Source organism: Cervus elaphus, chromosome 9, assembly GCF_910594005.1.
Source record: "Cervus elaphus chromosome 9, mCerEla1.1, whole genome shotgun sequence".
Classification (NCBI taxonomy): domain Eukaryota; kingdom Metazoa; phylum Chordata; class Mammalia; order Artiodactyla; family Cervidae; genus Cervus; species Cervus elaphus.
Genome location: NC_057823.1, coordinates 53,379,072 through 53,405,312, shown reverse-complemented (window position 1 = coordinate 53,405,312; position 26,241 = coordinate 53,379,072). Strand labels below are relative to the sequence as shown.

Below are 26,241 nucleotides of genomic sequence, written 5' to 3'. Positions count from 1 at the left end.
AGATGGACATGATTTAGCGACTAAACACCAACAAAAGTGAAATAAACATGGCCTCCCTAAACCATACTACTTATGACTGTCAAGAATATAATGAAATAGACAATGTTATTCATTCCTGGTGGCCTCTGGTCTTGCAGTCCATGGTAATAGAATAATGACTTTGCTTTGTCATTGACTAGCTGTGTGACTTTTTGAAAGAGTCATTTCCCTTCTTCAATTTTCTTATTTATTAAATAAGTTCCCTTTAGGCTCTAAGATGCTATACACTGATGTTTAGTATACATTTGGGTAATTAATGTCAGCTGTTAGCGAGCTATTAAAATTGTGTCTAAGTGTCTGACTCTTCTTTATGGGGAACTATCTTTCCTATCCATAACCCACTGGCCCATGACTGATGGGTCCAAAAGTGGCTACCTGACTGAAGGTGATCCAATCAACTTTTCTCACCATGAAGAATTTAGAAAGGGGATTTAGAAAGAGAAGGTAGGTTTCTGTGGGCCACTAGAATCAAGGGCAAATAAATTTAGAAGCTGTGGAAAAGAAAAGAAGAAAAAACTGGTCTGTAGAGATAAAGAAGAATAAAACAGACTATGAAAAATAATTAAAGAAAAAGTTAAAAAAAATTTTTTTTAATATTTCTTCTGGCTTTCTAGTCTCTGGTCCCTTCTGGAAGCCCAGCTGCCTTCCTATTCTTAGTTTCAGTGAGGCAAACTTGTAGCCTTATACTAGATAGTCCTTTTAGCTTAAGTTATTAATAGAGCTAGTCTCTTTAACCTGCAATCAAACAATCTTTTCTTCAATGTACATCTAGCCAGCAGAAACAGACCTCATCTTTAGTAGCCTCTTGGCCCTAGCATCCCAAATTTACACAAAGAAACTAAAATTACTATCAGATTTAAATTCAGTCTATAAAAACCTACCTCCCTGTCCTACAAGCAACCCTAGGCTTGATCCAGGACTGCTCATTCCAGCTGTACTGTGTGCTCAGTTGCTCAGTCCTGTCCCACTCTTTGAAACCCTCTGGACTGTAGCCCGCCAGGCTCCTCTGTCCATGGGGATTCTCCAGGCAAGAATACTGGAGTGGATTGCCATGCTCTCCTCCAGGGGATCTTCTCGACCCAGGGAATGAACCCACATCTCTTAATGTCTTCTGCATTGGCAGGTGGGTTCTTTACCACCAGCTTCATCTGGGTAGCCCCCATCCCAGCTACAGCTCCCTAACAAGCCCAACATCAATGTCTCACAACTGGTGCAGGGGACAAAATTTTCCACCCAGAATGCATCTCTTTGGCATGAGGATTAATTTAAGCTGATTATTTTTAAGGAACTGAAGACTCAGGAAGTCTCTCTTTTTACTTCCCACTTAGCTGCCTAAAGAATTTAGATATAACAAAACATTGTAAACCAACTACACTTCAATTAAAAAAAAAAAAAAGAATTTAGGTAAAGGGCCTGTTTGCAGAATAGTGCTGTCATCAGACATATGCAAAGAAAAACTAGGGGGAAATTGGGCAGGGCCTAGATAGAGATTAGAGTCCATTCTGTGTCCCATTGTCTCTGCAGGCCCGGCAAACATTTGTTTACCAAACATTTGCTTTTCTATCTCCATGTGAATTGCCTCCCTCTCCTTTAAAGTCTCAAACCTCTACCCCCAACATCCTCTTCTGTCTTTAGCTGAAGATGGTGTTTAAGGCGAGGGTTCTGGACATTTTAGTGAGTTACTCAGTTTGCCTGGGTCTCTCCCACATAGACCTGTTATTAAACTTCCGTTTGACTTTCTCATGTTAATTTGTCTCATGTCGATTTCGTTCTTTGATCAGCCAGAAGAATGTAGAAGGATAAAGGAAAATTTATTCCTCCTGGACACATGCATCTCAATCTACAATTGGAAGAAGAAAAGTCTTGGGGTGAAATGGAGCTCCTAGGAAATAATTTTGGAAAAGTAAATGAAAACAAATCTTTCTGACTTTTGTCTTTCTTGTGAACGTCTATTCTGTTTTTCATCATTCATCTATATAAATAGAGCCATAATCGACTGCTCAGTGCTAAAAATAAGTGTATGTTCAGATAGAGGACTGCAGTTATTGCAGAAGGAGTCACGTAATGTTCATAAAAGCCTTCCACATTTCCTCTTCGGGATACACCTAGACCAGGTTTTATAAAGTTCGGCAACTGAATTCATCATTGCATATTAAGTGCTATTTGTTGTTTCTAGTAGCAAAAATCTGGATATAACCCAACTGTCCATTAATAGAGAAAAAAATGAGTACATTATGACATTATAATCTGGCTATCATATGGGATTTGTACTGGAATTAAAAAGAATGACTTAAGAGTTGACCTGGAGGAATCTCCATGTTATTGTCAGTTATTTTATTTTTATTTTTTAAAAAGCACATGCTCATAAAATTTTAACTACAGAAGGAAAATATCATCTATTTGTTACAGAACATGTACTATGAGCCTACCTATTACACGGGCTGGCATACACTTGTACTCAATAAAAGTTAATTTCTTGGGGGTATCATTTGATTTCCCAATTGTGGAGAGATGCAAGGGCTAAACAAAATACGAACTAGATGACTGGAGGGCTCTAGTGATTAAAATTGGTTTGTTGGAATTCTTATTAGAGAAGACTGAAATGGTATACTGGGATGTGACCCAGAAATCTCCTGGCTGCCTGTTCTGGTGATATTGTGGAATTTGATTCTTGGGTGTCATGCCTTAGTAATGAACATAATAGCCAGGGAGACAGCCAGAGAGTGACACAGTAAGTTTCACACTGCAACCTTCTTCAATAATAATAGCTAATGATAATCAATGTTCTATTTGCTCCTACTTTTATACTTAGAAATGACCACCATTTCTTTCATACCACCATTTTCCATTTATTAGCAATACAGAGGAAATACCAATAGCACCAATCAAAAATGAATCCACATGATGTGTTTTATCCTTACAGCTGTAATAACTAGTAACTAACATGGATTGGAAAGCACTTTGCAAATGTAAAAAGTGCTGTACACATACATTATAATTATCATCATTAATAAATTAGCCCAATTCTCCTAGTATTCAAAAGGCACGTAAGGTCAGATACATGGGTTTCAGTGGGGCAAAATGATCACAACCTACAATGTAGCAATGATTCACATGTGTTAGCAAGAAGTTTTACCCCATGCAATCCTGCAGAGCTGAAGTTACACACCCTTCAAAAAATGGGAGAATGAAGCTAAAAGTAGACAAAACAGGTTGGTTTTTTTTTTTTTTAGATTTAATGCTTTTGCTTTAATAACAGACTCCTACCTCTTTTATGTTAACTTTTAAAATATAATATAGTTAATCAAACTTCTAAACCGTACATTTAACCAAAATTAAAATTTCTTATTTAAGGTTGGCAGTAAATTTTATTATTTTCTATGAGCTGATATTCCAGGTATTGTTAGAATTTCAACGCATTCTGCAGCTTCAAAGAGGTCAAATTGGTAAATTTTGTGCTTGCACACACCCTCAGGGAATATCTTCAGTATGTATTCCAGAATTGTTACTAGAAAAAAACAGCTTTATCCATTCCCTTGCCAGCCAGAGTCTTGGCAAGAGATGGCTCTTGGCTGACCATAAATAAAATTCCTTGAATCACCAGTATCTTGATTTAAGAAAGAAATTTTACTGTGTCTTTCATACACAAAAGTTGATTAACAATGGTTAAAAAAACACTACTCCACTTTTTCACAGGTGTACAAAAGGAAATATAATGGAATTACATTCAACAATAAAGCTTAAAGTTCACTCTAGGTAATAGTTGCAATAACATTCACATACACAAGCACAGAGTAAATATATTTCAGGAGTCTTATAATAGCATACAGCATACATATGGGAGATTGAGTTCAGGTAATATCATAGGTGTTAGCAAGATTAGCAATTCAGAGTGTTATAGAAAAGGAAAACTAAACCAAAGAGAAGGTGTTGGCTAGCACTCCAAGACAAATCACAGAATTCGAGGATTGAAAAGTCTGCTCACTGTTATGTACGAGAAAACAATATTTTTCTTCAATTTCTGGGTCTTGATAGAGTTGGCTAGAGAAGGTTGTGTATTCAAAGTGCACATAATTGTTTTTTAGAAAAGAGAGAGAGAGAAAGATCCTTTTATTTAGTAATTAATACATGCAAGAGGCAGCCCCAGAGTGACCTGAAAGAGTAAAGCTGTGATTGGCAGGTGGCCGGTATAATACAGATGTTTCAGGCAGTTCTCTTAAAGCACTTCTGTAGCAGCAATGATCATTTAAATGGCTGTAGACGGAATTCTCTTTCGAGGATAGTTTAGGGGAGTTGTATTAATCATATTTCTCTTTAAAGATTTATAGTTATAGATTTGCTCTTTTTTAAATAAATCTATCAAACAACAAACAGCATAAAGTGAGGTGTTGGGGTTTTCTTTTGCTTTTGCATATGTGTTGTTGGAAAAGGATCTGACCTTTTCATAACATCGTGTGCAAAAGAATTTTTAATAAAGTGAGCACAAGGACATATACAGGAAACACATCAGATCTGCTTCTGCTGCCCTGGTTGGCCCCCCATGGAACACTGAACTACAGGCTTGTAGGTAAAAATGCAGGTTTTAGGTATAATGACACCACAGCCAAGAGACTTAGGGATTCCTAAAGCCTTGTCAGTGGAGGGAATTTTGTCTGCTAGAGGGTGGCCACCACTTCTTGAGTTGTAAAGATTTAGAAAGTCTGGTCCTTTTTCATTTCATACTTCCCACTGTTGATTTGCCTTTGTTTCCCAACCCTCCTAGTCTAACCTGGCCCATCCCAGCCAACATCTGACACTCACCTATCCCCGGTGGCCACACATACCCAGTAGCCACAGACACTCAAGCTGCTCAATCTCAAAACCTTTCAGCCTGCCCTTTAAGTGTCATCAAGACAGGATCCCCGGAGCACAGGGCAGAGAGTCCAACCTCTCACTGGCGGGGCTGGGAAGCCTCTCCTTTGCGGCGGAGGAGAAAGGAAACTTGGGTCTGCTTTTTAGGTTCTGCAAACAAGCCAGAGTGGAGAGAAAGAGTTAACACCAGACTTAGCAAAGCTTTTAAGACAAAAACCTGTTAAATGTGATCTAGACAGACACAGGGAACTTTCTGCAGATTTCTGAGGTCTATAAGAGAGGGTCTGTGTGGACAGGAGAAGGGAGTAGGGAGTTGCTACATGGGAGAGATCTGCCATTATTACAAAATTGGCTAAGTGGCTTGTTTCCATTAGATGACCTCACTGGTCACTGTTGTCGGTCGTGCTGTTCCCTTTCTCTTTTTTCTCCTGGGTCTTGTTACCCTTCTTCTTTTTCTTCTTTTTCTTGGTCTCCTCCTTTTTGCCGAAGGTTATGAAGTCACTTTTGTCAATTTGGCTGTTAGTAGGCTCCTGCCGGATGGAGATGATTGCAGGAGATCCTGGGATAATGAATTTGTCTGGCAACTCACCGGGACCAGATTGTTTGGGGTTGCCTGGTCCATATTTAAAGGTCCAGCTGTTGCTGTTGACACCAGCCCCGACTGGAGGGGACACCTCTCCTGCCTCTGGTTCTGCAAGACAAAGCACTGCAAGTCAGTCACAGAGTCAACACATGTCTTCCATGTGCCACAATGAACACAAGAGAGGCTGCACAGACAGGCACAGCACCCATGAAATCAGGGGTATTTCTTTAAGCCTAGGGCAAGGCCAGTGTTTGGAAACAAGCAGGAAGGCAGATTTTTTTTTACCACGGGGTCCATAAATCTAAGTTTCTAATAATATATTTTTGGTTCTTTGTGAAGAATTCCCTAAAGAATATCTGGTTGTGATTACCCTGCCTGGGAGTGGGGCAGGAAATGTACTGGATTAAAGTAGAATATGCAATAAAATACCTAGGAATAAATTTAACCAAGAAGATGAAAGACTGGTACACCAGAAACTTTACAACATTTATAAAATAAGTTGAAGTAGAAACAAGTGCAAAGATATTCCACGCTCATGGATTAGAAAGATTAATATTGCTAAAATGCCCATGCTACTCAAAGCAATCTATAGATTCAAAGCAATTCTTATCAAAATTCCAATGGCATTTTTCACAGAAATAGAACAAACAATCCTAAGATTTGTATGGAACTACAGAAGAACCCAGTAGCCAAATTCTTTGTCTTTGTTTGTTTGTATTGTTTTTTGCATTGCATGGCATGCAGAATCTTAGTTCCCTGACCACAGATCAAATTCGTACCCCCCTGCAGTAGAAGTGCACAGTCTTAACCACTGGACTGCCAGGGAAGTCCCAGCCAAAGCATTCTTGAGAAAAAAGAACAAAGCTGGAGGCATGAAGCTTCTAAACTATATTATGAAGCTAATTAATCAAAACAGTATGGCATAAAAAGACACATAGATAAATGGAAGAGAATATAGAGCCCAAAAATAAACTCAAGCAAAAATGGTCAATTAATGACAAACAAGCCAAGAATATACGATGGGAAAAGAACAGCACCTTCAATAAATGATGCTGGAAAAAATGGACAGCCACATACAAAAGAATGAAACTGGGCCTGTATTTTACACCATATACAAAAATTAACTCAAAATGGACTACAAATTTGAACATAAGACCTGAAACCATAAAACTCCTAGAAGAAAACATAAACAGTAAGCTTTTTACCATCAGTCTTAACAATGATTTTTTTGAATCTGATAACAAAAGTAAAAGTAACAAAAGTAAAAACAAATAAATTATATTACATGAAACTAAAAAACTTCTGCATAAAGAAGGAAGCCAACAAAATGAAACAGGCAACCTATGGAATGGGAGAAAAAAATTGCAAATTCTACATCTAATAAGGAGTTAGTATCCAAAATATATATAGAAGTCATAGACTTCAATATTAAAAAAATCCCAAACAATCTGATTAAAAAGTGGAAAGAATAGACATTTTTCCAAAGAAAACATACAGATGGCCAGCAGGTACATGAAAAGGTGCTCAATGTCACTACTCATCAGAGAATTACAAATCAAATCCACAATAAGCTATTACCTCACACCTGTTAGAATGGCTGTTATCAAAAAAAACCCAGAAATAGCAAGTGTCAGTGAGGGTATGGAGAAAAGGGATCCCTTGTGCACTGTTGGTGGGAATGTAAATTGGTATGGTCACTATGGAAAAGAATATGGAGGTTCCTCAAAAAATTAAAAATAGAGCCAGCATATGATCCAGCAATTCTACTTCTGGGTATGTATCTGAATAAAGCAAAAACACTATCTTGAAAAGATATATGTACCCCATGTTCACTGCAGCATTATTTACAATAGGCAAGATATGGAAGCAATTTAAGTGTCTACTGGTTCATGAATAAAGAAAATGTGGGGCTGGTTGCGCGTGTCCGCCGCTGGCTCCGCTCTATCCGGCTTTGCTAGGGGAGGTGAGTCCGGCCGCGGCGGCACCGGCGGCTGAGGAGGCGGCGGCTGAGGAGAAAGCGGCCACAGCGGCTGAGGAGAAAGCGGCCGCGGGGACGGAAGCCGGGTGGGGGGGAGGGGGGGAGACGGAGAAGCCTTGAGCCCTGCGGGGGCCGTCGCGCGGGGGGACCCACCCGCTCTCCCCCCCAACCCTCCTCAGCAGAAGCAGCCGGCGGCGGGGGCTGGAGTCAGTCCGCTTCCGACTGCACCCCGCCCGCCTCCCGGGGCTCCCATTCTTTGGCCCCGGGACCCTAACCTCCTCCCGGGGCGGTTCCCTCTGTCTCGGCGTCCGAGTGCTGCCCACCTCTTTCATTCCTCCCCGCACCTCCTTACCTTCACTTTGCCCCGGTTCTCTTTCTCCTCTCTGTCCTGCCCTGTCGCCTCCTCTGCTTACTCTGTCCCTCCTGCCTCCTTCCCTGGCTCTTTTCTGTTCGGGAAAGTTTAGTCCCCCCCCCACCCCCCTCCAATCAGGTCAACCTGACGAGGAGTAGGGGGAGATGTAGGAAGGCCTGAGAGTTCGAGGGGGGGGAAAAGCTGGTTTCCCTGAACATTTCCCCCCATCTTTTCACTTTGGGGTGGTGGAATTTTTTTCAGTTGCATTTTTGAGGAGGTGGTAGGTGTTTAGAAAAGGATGTGGGAATGGAAGGGGTAGATGAGTCAAGCCTCTTACAAGATTCCAAGGGTGGTGTGTTACCTGATCCTTTTCGCGTGTGGAGTTCAGGGGGTCGGGAGGTTTGGCCTTCATTCCCACATTCAAAGTTGGAACCTCCCCCGAATTAAGGATGGAGTTTTAGTATCTACTTGTGGCAGGAAACCTGGGGGGAAGGGGTCCCTTTTTTCTTTTTCTTTTCTTTTTCTTTTTTTTTTTTTTTTGGGAGGGGGCAACCCACACCCTTCCACACACGCTCACCCCCAACTTAAACACCAAGAAAAAAACAAAAAAAAAAAAATAAAGAAAATGTGATGGATATATATAAAGTTCAACCATAAAAAAGAATGACATCCTACCCTTTGTGACAACATGAATGGACCTCAAGGGCATTATGCTAAGTGAAATAAATCAATATTTAAATATTTGACAAAATAACACAGAGAAAGACAAATACATGTGCTCTCACATACATGGCATATAAAAAAAAATAAAACAACTAGCTTATAGATACAGAGGACAGACTGGTGGTTGCTAGAGGTGGGGTGTAGTGATGGTGGTGATGGTGAGGGTGCCAAAAGGTACAAACTTACAGTTATAGTATAAGTTAGTTGTGGGGATGTAATGTACAGTAACTATAGTTACTAATACTGTATTGCATATTTGAAAGCTGCTAAAAGATGAGATCCTAAAAGTTATCATCATAATAAAAATGTTTTTGTAACTATGTGTACTGACAGAGGTTAACTAGTCTTATTGTGATCATTTTCCTACATATACAAGTAGTAATCCATATTGTACACCTGAAACTGATATAATATTATGTGTCTATTATATCTCAATTAAAAATAAAAGATATATATGGGTGCTGTGCTTAGTCACTCAGTCGTGTCCGACTTCTTGTGACCCCATGGACTGTAGCCCACCAGGCTCCTCTGTCCATGGGGATGCTCCAGGCAAGAATACTGAAGTGGGTTGCCATGCTCTCCTCCAGGGGATCTTCCCAACCCAGGGATCAAACCCAGGTCTCCTACATTGCAGGTGGATTCTTTACCAACTGAGCCATCAGGTAAGCCCCAAAGTATTATAGGACTGAGAGGCAAAAATCAATAATCACACTTGAGAAATTCAAACAAGTTTCCAGAAGAGAAGTGAAATTTGCGCTGAGATTTGAAGAAAATGATTATGCATCCACAGGGGTTCCCAATGCAAGAATTTCCCAGGAGTCTTCTAATGGAAGACACACCTAAAGTATACCAAAGACACCTAGAAGAGTGGAAGTCAGAGCTGGAGAAGAAGAGTAATGGTCTGTCTGGGCAAAGTGATCCCAAGGGCCATGACACTGGAACTCATTGGCATCACAGAAGGTTCATGTATCTGACACTGCTCCTTTGGAGGAGCCATGAAAATTTCCGCCAGACAAATAGTCAATGTTTGACTGTAGTTTGGGATTCTCTACATGCGCTATCTCCATCTCTCTACCTCCCATCACTTGTCAATGTCCTCTAATTTGGCATCTTTGAGCACTGCTTTGCTAACACTGCTCACAGCAAGCTCACTAATTGTATCATTTCCAAAGCCAGTGATCATATTTTAGTCACATCTTACTAAACATCTCAGCAGCATTCGTTTCAAACCTTCTTGAAACATTTATTTATTGGCTATGCTGCATGGCATCCAGAATTTCTGTTCCTTGACCAGGGTTTGAACCTGTCTCCCCTGCATTGGGAACACAGAGACCTAACCACTTTCCCACCAGGAACGTCCTGAAACACTTATGTTTAATGAGTTGCAAGTAAAACTATCCTCCTGACCTTTCTCTCTGGCTGTTAGTTTCCTCACAAGATACTGTTCATCTAACGTGTTGAAGATTCCTTGGGTTTGGCCCTAGACTTTTTCTTCTTCTTTCTCTTCACTCTCTCCTTTTGGGATCTCAGCCTGTATGGGTATACACACCATCTAAACATGCTGATGAGATACAAATTTAAAGCCCACAGGTCTCTCCAATCTCATGTATCCAACTGCCTGTCTGGTATCTCCTCTTGGCAGTCTCATGGGCATCTCAAACAGAAGCAATCTGAAATCAAACTCATGATTCCTTTCCTCTGTTCCCTTCTAAATCTCTCATCTCAGTCGATGATACTCCATCCACTCCAATGCTCAAGGCAGAAACTCCAGAGTCATTATTCATTTGTCTCTGTTCTTCATTGTTCATTTATAATACACCAACACTTGTCATTTCAGCCTCCTGAATGTAACCAGTGTCCTCTTCTCCCCTTCTTCATTGCTGCTACCTTTTTTCAAGATACCACTACTATATCTTGTTTGTGAATTACAACGATTACAGCCTCTTCCTTGCTCAAACTGCTTCTACTTCTGCCTCTCTCTAACCTTCCACACAGCTGGAGTTACCTTTATTCCTTTAAGTCTTTCTCCCTTTTAAAACTACTAAAGTATAATATATACACAGTAAAATCCTTTAAAAATAGAAATTATTTTATATCACTCCCCTTGCTTAAAATTATTTGAATGTTTTCTATTGCCTTGAGAAAAAAAAAAATGAAACTCCTTAACATGGTATATAAGGCCCTTCAATAACCTGTTATTTTTTTATTCTCCAATTTCATCTACAAGTCTCCCTCTTACCACTATCTTCTGGCCACACAAGTTTTCTTTCAATTCCTCAGTACCCCTTGGGGTTGTCTTTGCCTCAAGGTCTGTACATATACGGTCTCCTTTTGCCTGAATGATCTCCCCTTCATGCTTAGACTCTCATTCTTCAAGCCTGCGCTTAACTGGAACCTCTTCAGACAGGCAGTCTACAGTCATCCTAGCCAAGCGGCACCTCCCTTCACCTCTGTCTCTATCACTGTAAAGTCCAGAGAAGCAGAAAATATATCTGTTTTATTCACCAATGTGTAGCCAGTGTCTAGCACAACTCCTGGCCCACAACAGGTATTTGATAAATACTTGCTAGATGGATGAATGAAAGGACTGATGTGAGAAATGGAAGCGGTGCCAGCTCCTCAGGAGCTCAAACAACTTCCCTCTGCCGCACTTGGGAGTCCCTAAAGACAATCAGGAAACGCATGCGAAGTGCCCAGGCTGTCTCCAGCCCCGTGTAAGAGCCCAACAAATAGAATCACACACTGGCGATATACAAGGCACAGCTCTCAGGGCTAGAAGGGCAGGGTAAGGATACTGCAGATTTAGTCCAAGTACCAGCAGACAGTAGGGAAAGGGGATAGAAGAGTTTCTTCTCTCCCATAAACTCCTGTGCTTCACCATGCTTCCCGGACAGAGCTGACAATATAGCTCTTTGTAAGAGGGCATGTGTGTGTGTGTGTGTGTGCAAAGTCACTTCAGTCGTCCGACTCTTTGCCACCCCGTGGACTGCAGCCCACCAGACTCCTCTGTCCATGGCACTCTCCAGGCAAGAATACTGGAGTGGGATGCCATTTCCTCCTCCAGGGGATCGTTCTGACCTAAGGATCAAACTTGTGTCTCTCATACTGGCAGGCAGGTTCTTACAGGTTCATTACTGCCACCTGGGAAGCCTGTTGGACAGAGGGCAATAGATATTTTGTCCCCAAGACTGATTTCTTTGTTTCACCTAAGATAATCAGATCTGCAATTGCGCTCAGCCAGAATCTGCCTGTTGACCTTTCAATTACAGGCCCTACCTCTGAGAGACTGAGACAAAAGTGGGAAATGTATTTAAAAGCCGCTGACTTGGCGTCTAGGAGAACTGGGTTTCAACACCACTCTATAGTCCTTCAGTTGCTCTCAAAGCCTAGGATGGCAATTTTTTCTGACCACAGCCAGGACCCTGCATAAGGCCTTCAGGATGGTCATCTGGAGAAGCCAAGCTCAGAGATGTTTTTATCTTGTAGAGTTAAGGGACCTGAATAACCATGTCTATTGACAGAGACAGCCCCTCACAGCCGGACTTCTAAGAGTTAATGAGCTTCTTTTATACGTCACTGAGCTTCTGTGCCTTTGCTGGGAGTCTTGGTTGGGTCTGACTCAGCCTCCACTCTAAGATGCAATCAGAGAACCATTCAGGTACATCCTCCCCATATTCAACTTCTGCAGAGCAGAACAGGATCTGGTTTCTCCAGCGTCTCCTGGATCCTTGTACTCAACCTGTTCAGGCCAGCGTATGCACAAACATCTCTGAGGGTTCATTTGGATGAAATAACAGCTGAAAGGATCTGACAAACAACATTTACTGACCTCTTCATTTGAGCCCCTTTTGACCAAGAGCACTGAAACCCTTGGCTGACTTTGTTTATAAAATACTGTGACTTTGAGGGCAGAATCAAGGAGATACTTGAGGAGAGTATCTCATGAGACAGATGAGAAAGGAAGATGAGTAAAAGATGAGAAAGGAAAGCATGCCTTTTCTGCCCCTAACCCCAGCCCAGGGCCAGTCCCAGGTCAGTTGAAGGAATGCTTCCTCTGTACTGTCTCCCTTCCTCTTGCTGGGACCTCCCACAGGCCACCTCCCCTCCGCCGCCAGGGACCCAGCACACTGGCTGACGAAGACTGAGACAAGCCACAACCCAAATTAATGGATCTACTAGTGTCTTAAAATTCTTAAAGAGATGAGAATACCAGACCACCTTACTTTCCTCCTGAGAAATCTGTATGCAGGTACAGAAGCAACAGTTAGAACTGTACATGGAACAGACTGGTTCCAAATCGGGAAAGGAGTACGTCAAGGCTGTATATTGTCACCCTGCTTATTTAACTTATAATGCAGAGTACATCATGCAAAATGCTGGGCTGGCTGAAGCACAAGCTGGAATAAAGACTGCTGGGAGAAATATCAATGACCTCAGATATGCAGATGATACCACCCTTATGGCAGAGAGCGAAGAGGAACTAAAGAGCCTCTTAATGAAAGTGAAACAGCAGAGTGAAAAAGCTGGCTTAAAGTTCAACATTCAAAAAACTAAGATCATGGCATCCAGTCCCATCACTTCATAGCAAATAGATGGAGAAACAGTGGAAACAGTGGCAGATTTTATTTTTTTGGGCTCCAAAATCACTTCAGATGGTGACTGCAGCCATGAAATTAAAATTAAAAGCTATGACCAACCTAAACAGCAGGAGACAGGAGGAGAAGGGGACAACAGAGGATGAGATGGTTGGATGGCAACACCGATGTGACAGACATGAGTTTGAGCAAGTTCTGGGAGCTGGTGATGGACAGGGAAGCCTGGCATGCTGCAGTCCACGGGGTCACAAAGAGTCGGACATGACTGAGTGACTGAACTGAACTGAGTCCTCTAAAAAGGGCTTCTGACAGACATCAGCCCTTCCCTGACATTCAGATTACAACCTAATGGAATTTAAAAGTTTAGTAGTGAAAGTGAAAGTGTTAGTCTGCTCAGTCATGTCCAACTCTTTGCAACCCCCATGGACTATAGCCCACTAGGCTCCTCTGTCCATGGAACTCTCCAGGCAAGAATACTGGAGTGGGTAGCCATTCCCTTCTCCAGGGGATCTGCTCAACCCAGGGACCGAACCCAGGTTCCTGCATAGCAGGCAGATTTCTTTACCATCTAAGCCACCAGGGAAGCCCTTAAGGGTACCTAGTCCTAGGCAATTTATAGAAATAACTCTGAGCCTCAGTTGCCTCAGGCATAAAAATGGAGGTGATCACCTTTCTGTCTCCATCAGAGTCATGAATTAATTAACATTTCCTCTGCCTTCCTCTGTGTGTGGCACCCAGTTAAGCAGATTTGCATGCAACATAATTTCTACTCTTCACAAGAACCACAGGAAGTAGATACGACCAATATCTATGTCTGCTTTATAAATATGTCAGTTTTATAAATGAAGATACTGAAGACCAATCAAGGGTTACTAACCGTGGAGCCTGGGACTCAAATCTAGGGAGTCTCACTCCTGTCATGAGACCCACCAACATCCTGAGCTGTATAGGAAGGCTCTGTGAAAACCCTGAGGCATTATACAAGTGTAGCAATTTCTACGGCTGTATCTGTTTAGTCACCCGCTTGGGAGATGGCGATGCAGGCAGGAGCTTCTCTCTAAGCGAGCATCAGTGTAAAGACTTGTGCAGTTGCGGGGAGGGGTGCCTGCGGGAGTGAGTGCTCGGCTCAGGAAAATCACCGCCCAGCCTGCAGGTTTCAGCCCCTCCCCTCCGCGCCCCATTCATCCTTTTGTTACCTTCTCTGGGATTCTGGTGCTGAGGTTAATAAAGAGCTTCCAGGAAACCCATCATTTTGATTAAAGCCAGGGACTATCTTGCCAGACAGCACTCTGGAGCCTGCCTACCGCCCACTCCGTTCTGTCGGGGCAGCCAGCAAAGGCTATTAAATGATTACAGGCGTTTCCGGCTCCGCTAGACAGCTCCCCTGGATTGCTTGTTCTCCCGCGGGCTCGGGCTGCTGCTGCTGCCTCTGGCTGCCCAGGGAAGGGTCGGGCCCAGAAGGCTGCGCAGATTCTGGGTTTGCAAGTGAACATCCAGGCTTTCTGCACAGCGACATCTTGCTTCTCCTGGACTTCTTTCCCACCCCGCCAGCCACTGAGGCCTTTCAAGCAGTTACAATTTCATTGGAGCCTTTTGCAGCTTTGAGCAACCATTCCATCTCCTTCCCCGTGTGTCTGTCTTTCTGTGTTTGTGTGTGTTTGTGTGTGTGTGAGAGAGAGAGTGTGTGTGTCGGTTTGTCTGTCTTTCTCTCTGTCTCTCTCTCTACCAGAACTTGGTAGACTGCAGAATTATACACGCCTGGCCTGAATACATGCTCAGACCAAAAGGCAAAAAGTATCTGCCAGCAAACCCACTGAAAGATTAGGATGTAAAACATCTCCAGCTCCCTCCCCACCCCCTACTCCACCGTCAGTGGGGACTATGAATTGCTTAGACAAGCTCCACCTCCTCTCCCTTGCTGGATCCTATATGAATTGGACAAAGTAAATCTGAGTAATTACAGCCCAGAAAACACAGGAGAATGACGGTTGGAAACTCAAATCCTGTCCAGGATCACAGAGAGGGGAAGAAAGCTGAAACCACCTGGGCTAGCACTTACAGCATTTCCCCACAGCTTCTTCGTCCTTCAGTTGACAGTGGAGAGAATTTTCCATGGAAACTGGAGAATGGAAAAATATTCTTCCCTCTTCTCTTTAAGACTTTAGGCTCTATAATCAGAGTACTAGGTCTAAATCTGGCTACTTCATGTAAATTATGTGATGTTTAGCAAATTATTTAACTACCTCTGGGCTTCAGTTTTCATGTGTAAAGGGGTAATAGCATCTACCTCATAGGGCTGTTACAGGATTAAACGTAATTATCCTTGTATGTGTGTTTAGTTGCTCAGTCATGTCTGACTCTTTGTGACTCCATGGATTATACCCTACCAGGCTCCTCTGTTCATGGGATTTTTCCGGCAAGAATACTGGAGTAGGTTGCCATTTCCTTCTCCAGGGGATCTTCCTGACCCCGGGATCAAACCCTCATCTCCTGTGTCTCCTATGCAGGCAGATTCTTTATCTGCAGAGTCATCAGGTATCCTTAGCACATAACACAGTGCCTGGCACAAAGTAAAAGTTCATCACCATTTTACCTATAATTCCACAGTGACAGAAGATTGATGTGTTTAAGGAATATCAATTGATTGCTTACTATGGGCCAAGCACTTTATTAAGTACTTTGCATATATATATATACACACACACAAGATTTCCAATTTATAGATAAGGAAACTGAAGGCTTAAATTATAGCAAGATTATCTGCCTTAACTCAAACAGCAATTGGGTAACAAAGCTGAAAATTTATTCTTGTACTGATTCCCCAGCTCAATAATAGAATTATTAATGTTTTTACTTCTATTAAAGCCTTGGGGATGGGGGAGAAGGCAGAGCTGAGCTGATTCACAGACCTCGCATCCTGATCCCTGCAGTAGCTGGCAAAGGATGGTGTGCTTGTGTGATCAGAGATTAGGCTTGGTGATGGAGAACTAATCTGATAGCCACTCCCCAGAGGCTGCCACTTCTGGCCGTTTCAGCCACCTTGGGTGGGTTGAGTGATCTGGAAGAAGACTGTGTGGCTGTTTGGCGCCTGAGGCCACAGCTGGGCTAATTTTCAGTAATCTTGAAGCGGAAGAGATAAATACAGTGGCATATTTTTAAAGCCACAGCTCTTGCTCTGTGCCCAAAATAACTCTGCCATTTCTAGGTTAAGCCTATAAAGACATCACGTGCTGAGAACCCAGATTCAAAAATTGGAATGGCTGGTCTCAAATCTCCCTAGCTCTCCATAGTCAGCTAAAAAATAAATAAATAACGTTTCTTCTGTGACCCGCCCCCCTCACCTAAGAGGGCTCAGACTACATGGTTTTCTCTACCTTATTTTCTCATCACTAATGTCCTCCAGGGTCTTGGGAGGGCAATTTCTTCTTACAATGCCCCCTGCTTCAGCTTCTCTTATAACCAACGGTAGCAGAATGCTTGAAATGAATGTTTAGGGGTCACACATTTTGAGTTGAATCCTACTTTTAGCACTTATTTGTAGTGTAACCTTCAGCAAGCCACTTGGCCTCTCAGTGTTCTTTCACATGTAAAACAAAGATAACAATATCCATCTAATGGGACTGTGATCATTAAAAAGAGACACTGCTCATAAATCACACAGAATAATATTTAGCATGCAGAAACTGAAATAAAGGATACATATTATTACTACATGGTAGTCCTCTAAGGAACCTGACCCTTCTAACAACTGATTCCCGGATGCAGGGCTTCCAGAAACTCTTTTCCAAGGGCCTTCCTCTCATCAGGCTCTGCCCCTCCCAGGGATCATTAAAACCAGCTAGCTGTGAAGTCTTCCAGCTTAGAAACGGTTGCTAAGTAGGGAACCATTCTCCAGAGCCCTCTGAAACAGGCAGAATGGAAGCAGCTTAGACAAGGTGGATGGCACCTTGGATTAGGTATCAAAAGCCTTGGGTTCACATTGCAGCTCTGCTATTCTGCTTCCTACTATTTTCTACTATACTATGTGGGTGACACTGACTTGTAATTTCATCTATAAAATGGAAATAGTAGCGACCTCCTGGGGCACTGTTATCCATTCAACTAAATTTATTTATTACATACAATAAAGCAGATGTGGTGCTAGACATTAGGGTATAGGGTTATGAAAAATACTTGGACAGGCACCCTCCCCTCAGAGAGTTACGGTGTAGAACAAGACAAGTAAATGAATAAATACAATATTGTTTTAAGGAATAAACAATGTAGAGAAACTCTGACATTGTTACGGCATTAAACTCTCTAGAGAGAGTGTGTGTAGAGGTTAAGAGCACAGGCTGAGAAGTCGAAGAGCCTTGCTTTAGATCTTGGCATTTACTAGACAGATGTGTGACCTTACTTAACGCTAGGTGTCTCAGTTTCCTAAGTATTAAAATAGGTGTAATCTGCTATATTTAAAATCGATAACCAACAATGTCCTACTCTACAGCACAGAACTCTGCTCAGTGCTACCTGGAAGCCTGGATAGGAGGGGTGTTTGGGGAGAACGGATTCTTGTATATGTATGACTGAGTCCCTCTGCTGTGTACCTGAAACTAACATAACATTGGTAATCGGCTGTACTCCGATATAAAATAAAGGCTTTTAAAAAATAAAATAAAATGGGTAACATAACAGACTTATCTCTGAGGTGGTTATACAGATCAACAGATTTAATACAAATAAAGTGTTTCCTGGTAGCTCAGCTGGTAAAGGATCACCTGCAGTGCAGGAGACCCCAGTTTGATTCCTGGGCTGGGAAGATCCTCTGCAAAAGGGATAGGCTACCCATTCCAGTATTCTCAGGCTTGCCTGGTGGCTCAGACGTTAAAGAATCCACCTACAATGCAGGAGACCTGGGTTCAATCCCTGAGTTGGGAAGATTCCCTGGAGGGGGGGCATGGCAATCCACTCAAATATTCTTGCCTGGAGAATCTCCATGGACAGAGGAGCCTGGCAGTCCATGGGGTAGCAAAAAGTCGGACACAACTGAGTGACTAAGCACAGCACAAAATATTTAGAACAACATGCGGCTTGAGTGCATAAAACATGGTTTAAGTGCTCAACACAGGTGAGCTGTTACTATTATTAGTCACAAATAAATTCTCTCCTTTCTTCTGCTCCAGGATTCTCAACCCTGAGGGCTAAGTCCCTGGAAGATGGTACCAGTGAGTTAAGTGACATAGAGGTGGGGGTTAGAGGGAGTGTATAACAAGTGCAGTCAACCCCAGATATGAGAGTGCCAATTTGATATGTTCATACCCTATCCTATATATACTAGGAGCACAAAAAATATGCATAAGAACATGTACTCTCAAGAGGGAGAGGACATATGTATACATATGTGTGTGTGTGTGTGTGTGTGTATGTGTGTGTGTGTATAGCTGATTCACAATGCTGTACAGCAGAAACTAACACACCATTGTAAAGCAATTATCCTACAATTAAAAAAAATTTTTTAAACTTAAAAAATAGAAAGTGTACTGCATTGTTCGAAAAACATATATACCAAAGGGAAATTTGATAAATAACTGGTAATACAGACATACAACACAGTATGCTCTTATTAAAGAAGAAGGAGAAAGGTCTATATGTAGTGACTTGGAAAGGCATTTGTTAAAAAATAAAAACAAGCTACATACTCATATGCATAAAATTATCCCATTTTGCTTTCTGAAAGCCTACTTATTTTTAATAAACATAGAAAACACATTCATGCATCAGTTATGTAACTAAAAATTAATTTGAAAAATATTTGGAAGACTGAACTCTAGTATTAATATAAACTAGGGACTCTGGGTGGTGACAATGATGTGTCAGTATGGGTGAGACAATGTACGGCTCTGGGTCTGGTTATAAATAGTGGGGGAGGCTGTGCAGTGTGGGGATGGAGGCATTTGGAAACTTTCTGTACTTTCCACTCAATTTTTCTAGGAACCTAAAATTGCTCTAAAGAAATAAAGTTTATTCAAAAAATATATTTGGAGCATACAGACAAAACTGTTAATGGTGGTTGCCTCACTGAAGGGGAGTGAGTCTGAGGGAAACTTGAATATTTTCACATAAATGATGCTGTGTTGTTTAACATTTACATCAACAATGTAAATGCATATTGTTTTATAATATAGCACTTTATACTTTATAGTTAACAAAAAACTATAAAACCTGGGGGATACACACTAAAGCATTTTTAGTGGTTATTTCTGGGGAGAAAAGGAGGTGCTACTCATTTTATTTCAGTTTTTAGAGGTTTAATTTGTTATCATGTTTGTCCTTTTATAATTAGAGAGAGAGAGATTAAAAAGAATACTAGGGCTTCCCTGGTGGCCCAGTGGTAAAGAATCTGCCTGTGAATGCGGGAGACACGGGTTCGATCCCTGACCTAGGAAAAGCCCACATGCTGCAGAACAACTAAACCTCTGCGCCACAGCTACTGAAGCCTGAGGTCCCTACAGCCCGTAATCTGCAACAAGAGAAACCACCGTAATAAGAAGCCTGTGCACTGCAACTAGAGAGTAGCCCCCACTAGCTGCAACTAGAGAAAAGCCCATTCAACAACAAAGACCTAGCATGGCCAAAAATAAGTAAATAAATAAAATTTTTTAAAAACAGACTACTAACCTAGTCTACTTGATCAGTTGTAAGTTAAAAAACTAGCTCAAAAAAACTAGCTGAGATAAAATGTCCCTGGCCCAGGTAGCCTAGACCCAGGACCAGCTACATAACTTGCAGGGTTCACTGCAAAATGGAAATGGGGGGCCCTTGTTAAAAAAAGATTAAGAACTTCAAGATGGCAAAAGCAGAGTATTAAACCCAACAGGGCCTTTTCCAAGTGCAGGGTCCCATGCAGCAGCCTTGCCTGGACCCTGGAGTCCCTTACTGGGTTCCTCCTGCAGCACCCCCGCCTGCCAGTGACCCCTCACACTGCCTGTCCCACCCGAAACTGTGTGAGCCGTCATCGTGCCACTGAGCAAGAACACTGCTTCCGGTTTTCAGATTTTTCTTCTCTGCCTCCCTCCCTCACTTTGTCACAATCTGCGCTTCTTAAAACTTGGCAGCGATCCCAGGCTCTATGTTGCTGTGTCACTTTGCGGCCTTGAGCAACCATTTCTAGACAAGCCGTGGTATCTCTGCACTGAGGGTGTAAAATGGAGGTGCTGTCAGAACACTGCAGGGAGGAGGGCAGGGGAATGACTGTCATCGGAGAGGACCCTCTCCTCTACCACCATCTCCAAGACCATTCCATTTCCTCTAGCAAAGACACTGGGAATCCTATTTACTGTGCTAAGTGCCAGGAGTATTAAAACTGAGAAAATGGTAACACTTTTGAGTGCTTACCATGAACTAAGCACTGTGCTAAGCATTTCACAGGCATCATCTCATTTAATCCTTACAGCAGCCTACAGTCTTTCCTTTTTTACACATTAATAAATCTGAAGCACAATGATGAAGTGGTCCCACAGGGAGCAGAGGGACTATGCAGTGCCACACTGCCTCCCCTAAAAAGCTAACACAAGGCAAAATTTAAACAAGCCTTCCCTTCATTTCACATTTTCTTAGACATGATTAAACCAAGTCCAGGAGAATTACCTAAGAACATTTCCAAGGCCAGTCCCTTTTACAAAAATGCTGCATTCATTACCCTCTTGGTCCCACATTTCTAGACACTCAAGAGTTTCTAACTTCTGGTTTAGGTGGAGAAAAACATTAGGTTGATAGCTCATGAGTTTGTCTTGACATATTACAGGACAGTTTTTGCAGATTCAGCAGAGCTAAGAGGCTCAATAGAGGCTCTGTTCTTAAAAAGGAAAAAAAAACAGACCTTGAGGCGGCTCTCCACTTCTAGCAAGTGAATGAAAGTTCTCCTTCTTTAGCAGGATTGTGGAAGGCCAAGAAAATCTGACTCTAGTCTTTCTGATCTCATTTCCCGACAGTCTTCCACGCCACCCTTCCCATCAAATGTATTCATTCTGTTCACCGATATTATGTATTCTGGTTTGGGGGCACATGTATTATTTCCTTTGGCCAGAACTTTCTTCCCACAATCTATGTACCATCCTTCAATACAGTATTGAATGTCACATACTCTCTGACCTGGTCCCCTAAATTCCCAATTCCATCTTCTGGGCTCCCACAACATATCTGCTATTCATGGTTGCTGAGGGAGGGTTTGGGCCCTGTTAAACAATTAGGAGGTCCCTCTCAGGAAACATGAACCAGCTGACCATGTTTACACAGGGTTTGTATGGATTACAACACAGACAGACTCTGGGTCCCATCCATCCTGGACTGACAGGCCCTAGTGGTTTGTCCCGTCCTTCCCCTCATTGGACCTGCCTATACATGGCACTATTACGGTCCTGACACTGTAATATTTCCATCTTATTTCTTTACATTTCTGTCTCCCCCACTAGATCATGAGAACGGGGCTGTTACATTTAGTATTGTATCTGTATCACCTAGAACAGAGACTGGCCTTAAGAAGGTTCTTCACAAATGCTTGTTTAATGACAATATAGGAGGTTCCAACCAAATTCTACATTAAAGCCAAGCCAAGGAAAGTTCTGTTGGACAGGATAGTCTGATACCTCTTTAGTGTGTGTATGTGTGTGTGTGTGTGTGCGCAAGAGAGAGAGAGAGGAAGAGAAAATATGAATGAATGGATGGATGAAAGAATGGGCATTTTAAAAGAGAATGCCGACAGTGGTGGAGGTTAACGGTAAAGTTCTCAGGACCTGTCTGTCAGGTGGGTTTTGTGAGGACCTTCCTAGTGCCCTTCAAATCACAACCATTTAGAACATTAGTACCCTGGAGGAAAGGTTGTGACCTTGAGTGAGAAAAGACCAAGGAAGCTAATTTATACTCTAAGTGCCTAGAATTAGAGCGAGCACACTGAAACGCTCATCTTCCCTACAGAGATTTCCCCCGGGCAGATATTTAGAATCAATTTACACTTGGTCCAAGAGAGGGAAACGGACACGACACTGATCGTTGACGAAACACAACCCCACTGGCTGCAGACTGAGGGACAGCAGTCAGATCAACATCTTAGTGACACAAGGAGCCTCCAGGGGATGCTGGCCTCTCAGGAGGCTCCTCCACGGGTATCCTGGCTAATCACTGTCAGAAGCAAGAGGCTGATTTAGTCTCCAGTCAGAGCTGCTGAGGGTGCTGGGACGCTCTAGGCTTTGGGAATGCTTAGCCTGTTAGGATCTCAAGGAGGTAGCTAGTGTGAGAATAGATTTGTTATGCAAAATGCTCCTAAAAAACAAACAAACAAATCCTGAGTGCATATGTATCCACAGAATTGGCCTACAATCACCCTGACCCCTGCTCCTGACTCAGGAGGCATCCCTGAGGAATGGTGACATTTAGAAATAGTGACTAAAGTACCCCTTCCCGCCCACAACCGCCAACTCATGCATATACACGGATCAGGCTCTACACTTTCTTCTTCAAGAAAGTACTAGATATATATTTTAATCTGCTTTCACCTAGACACAGATGCTAGACACATACAGGACACGTGATGGGCAGTGCCCTGCCTCCTGGCATCACCCTGGGGGCAGTGACTTTTCTGCCAGGCCTTTAACTGACTCTTTCCTGAGAATGGACCCAAAGAGGCCTGTCTTCTCCTGACTGCTCCGTGACTCTTGGGAAAATACTCTTAAGCCTGGGACAAAACAGTACGTCAAATCCCTTAACATAACAATGGAGTGGGGACTTTCCTCCTCTCTCCACATTTCCAGCTCTTCCCACAGAGGAGGCAACACCCACCAACCATCCTCCCAACCTCATAGCAATGTGCTAGGAAGGGACTTTTCACGTTTAGCTCCACTTTCTTACTTACTCTTCTCAGAAAAGTTGTCTCATTGGGGAGATTATCATAAGCTAAAGTTTAAATGCGTTATATTTCCCTTTTTTTTTTTTTTGGTTGTGCCGCAGGCTGCAATGCCGGATCTTAGTTCCCCAAACAGGGATCAAATCAGGCAGTGAAAGTAGCAAGTCCTAACCACAGGACTGCTGGGGAATTCCTCAGATTGTGTTTCTTGACTGGGCCAAGTTAACATCAACAGTTATTGTTCTTTCATGACATAGTGAACTGAAGTGAAGAGAAAGTCGCTCAGTCGTGTCCAACTCTTTGGGACTCCATGGATAGTCCATGGAATTCTCCAGACCAGAATACTGGAATGGGGAGCCATTCCCTTCTCCAGGGGATCTTCCCAACCCAGGGATCGAACCCAGGTCTCCTGCATTGCAGGTGGATTCTTTATCAACTGAGCTATCAGAGAAGCCCTCTTTCATGATATAGCTCTTACCTAATTCTTTGTCTGCTCCAGGTCAGCCTCTGTTTGGTAATCAAACCAGGACAAGTGACCCTCCTCACCAAGGGAGAGTTCTTCCATTCTTGACTTTCTTCCCTTGCACTCAGGAACTTGAAAGCCCTGTCACAGTCTCCAGAACTTCTTTACCAATAACACGCCTGATTCTGAACTTTGATTTTCTCAGTTGGTCCTATGCATCTACTCCTAATTAGCTAAGATTTGGAGAGGGAGGGGGTGATGAATTCATCTCCAGCACACTGTTGACAATTTATAGCTTTCAAAAGGCCTTTAAAGTCTAGTTCACACTGACTACACCCTCTTCAGGGTCCTAATTTGCACCTAACTTTACCTTCACCTACACTGAAACTTACACACACAGAGACACACAGAGCCACCTCTGCCTCATGGAAGATCCTGAGACAGGCAGGATGATGGTGCCCCAAAGATGTCCACGGGCTTCCTCAGTGGCTCAGTGGTAAAGAATCTGCCTGCACACTGTTTATAATAGCCAGGACATGGAAGCAACCTAGATGCCCATCAGCAGACGAATAGATAAGAAAGCTGTGGTACATATACACAATGGACTATTACTCAGCCATTAAAAAGAATACATTTGAATCAGTTCTAATGAGATGGATGAAACTGGAGCCCATTATACAGAGTAAAGTAAGCCAGAAAGATAAACACCAATATAGTATACTAACGCATATATATGGAATTTAGAAAGATGGTAACGATAACCCTATATGCAAGACAGAAAAAGAGACACAGATGTACAGAACAGACTTTTGGACTCTATGGGAGAAGGCGAGGGTGGGATGATCTGAGAGAATGGCATCGAAACATGTATACTATCAAGTGTGAAACAGATCGCCAGTCCAGGTTGGATGCATGAGACAAGTGCTCGGGGCTGGTGCACTGGGAAGACCCAGAGGGATGGGATGGGGAGGGAGGTGGGGAACACATGTAAATCCATGGCTGATTCATGTCAATGTATGGCAAAAACCACTACAATATTGTAAAGTAATTAGCCTCCAACTAATAAAAATAAATGGAAAAAAAAAAAAAAAGAATCTGCCTGCAATGTAGGAGACGTGGGCAGGAGATGAGGGTTCGATCCCTGAGTTGGGGAGATTTCCCTGGAGGAGGAAGTGGCAACACACTCCAGTATTCTTGCCTGGGAAATCCCAATCCATGGAGTCAAAAAAGAGTTGGACACGCCTGGACAACTAAACAATGACAAAGATGCCCTCATCCTAATTCCTGGAACCTATGACTATGTTATGTTACATGGTTAAAAAAGAAAGAAAGAAAGAAAAGCACTTTGCAGATGTGATTAAATTAAGGATCTTGAGCTAGAGTGGTTATCCTGGATTATCTAGGGGAGCCCAATGTAGTCACAAGGGTCCTCACGAAGGAAAGAGCGAGGTAGGAGAGTCAGAGAGTGGGGTTTGCAGATGCTCTGTGTGGCTGTGAAGATGCAGGAAGGGGCCACTGAGCCTGGAAATGCAGGCAGCCTCTGAGAGCTGGAACAGAAAAGGAAACATATCCTCCTGGATGCCTCCGGAAGGAATGCAGCCTTGCAAATCCATTGGTTTTAACCCAGGGAAACCCATTGTGGACTTCTGGTTTCCAGAACTATAAGGTGATAAATTTGTACTGTTTTAAGTCACCTAGTTTTGCCATTCGCTATGGCAGCCATAGAAACTCATACAGATTTTGGGATCTGAAAGTGGGCTGTTGCTGTGAAAATTGCTAACAATGTAAAAGTGGCTTTGGAACTGGGCAACAGACAGAGATTTGAGGATTTTGAGGAGCATGGAGAAACTGTCTTGATTACCTTGAAAAGGCTGTTAGTAGAAATATGGACATTAATGACTCTGCTAGAGAGGACTCAGAAGTGAGGATGATGGTAGGGAAAACCTACATTGTCTTGGGGAATACCTAAGTGTCACTAACAGACTGTTGTGGAAATAAGGTCTTGAAAGATGGTGCCAGTGAGGGCTCAGATGGAAATGAGGAACATGTTATTGGAAACTAAAGAAAGTAGATCCTTGTTACATAGTGCAGGAACCCACCTATATTGTGGCACAGTAAAACCCATTTTGTATGTTTGACATCCGGAACTATAACACAATAAATTTGTATTGTTTTAAGTCACAAAGTTTGTGGGAACTTATTACAGCAGAAATGGGAAAGTAATTAGACCCCGACAGTTTGCCTTGGAGCTCAGACAGTGAACAGTTTTCTCCAAATTACCAAACTATTTCCTTTACTTGGCAAGTGGGACAAAGTAACTGTAGTGTGTCATTTAGTGCATAGAGTTCAGAAGCAGGCAGACATGGGTTCGAATATTGCCTTAGCCATTGTTATTCACTGATGAATTCAACAAATATTTATTAAGCACCATCATGTACTAGACAGCTAGCTCAACACTGGGAATATAATAGTGAGCAAAAAACACTAGATGTAAAAAAGGATGAATATAAGGAAGTCATTTAATTCCTACGAGCCTCAATTTTCCTAATATAGAACAAGGGAATAATAATTTCTGTTTTGTTCAAGTAGGCAAGGCATATAAAGTGCTTATCACAGTTCTCAACAAATAACAGCTATCATATCAAGTCTTCCTTTCTCTTGTTCTAAAATACATTTCCCACAGCCCAAGGGGGCAACAGGATGGGATTTAAAGACTTTGAAACTTCAACGACAAAGACCCACCAAATGACCCTCCACATCTCCTTACAAATAGGCATTAG

General features: G+C 42.5%; 1 protein-coding gene across 11 annotated transcripts in view; it reads right to left on the bottom strand.

The window, feature by feature from the left end:
- Positions 1-2,872: 2,872 nt before the first annotated feature.
- LOC122700233 (protocadherin alpha-C2) overlaps positions 2,873-26,241 on the bottom strand; it is a 190,562-nt gene continuing 167,193 nt past the window's right edge. For 10 of the 11 annotated variants that reach the window (XM_043912978.1, XM_043912980.1, XM_043912981.1 and 7 more), the window contains exon 4: positions 2,873-5,581. In XM_043912978.1, the coding sequence (XP_043768913.1) occupies positions 5,271-5,581 (311 nt within the window). In that variant the 3' untranslated portion in view covers positions 2,873-5,270. The remainder of the gene's footprint in view (positions 5,582-26,241) is intronic. The other variant, XM_043912975.1, reaches the window with a different exon arrangement.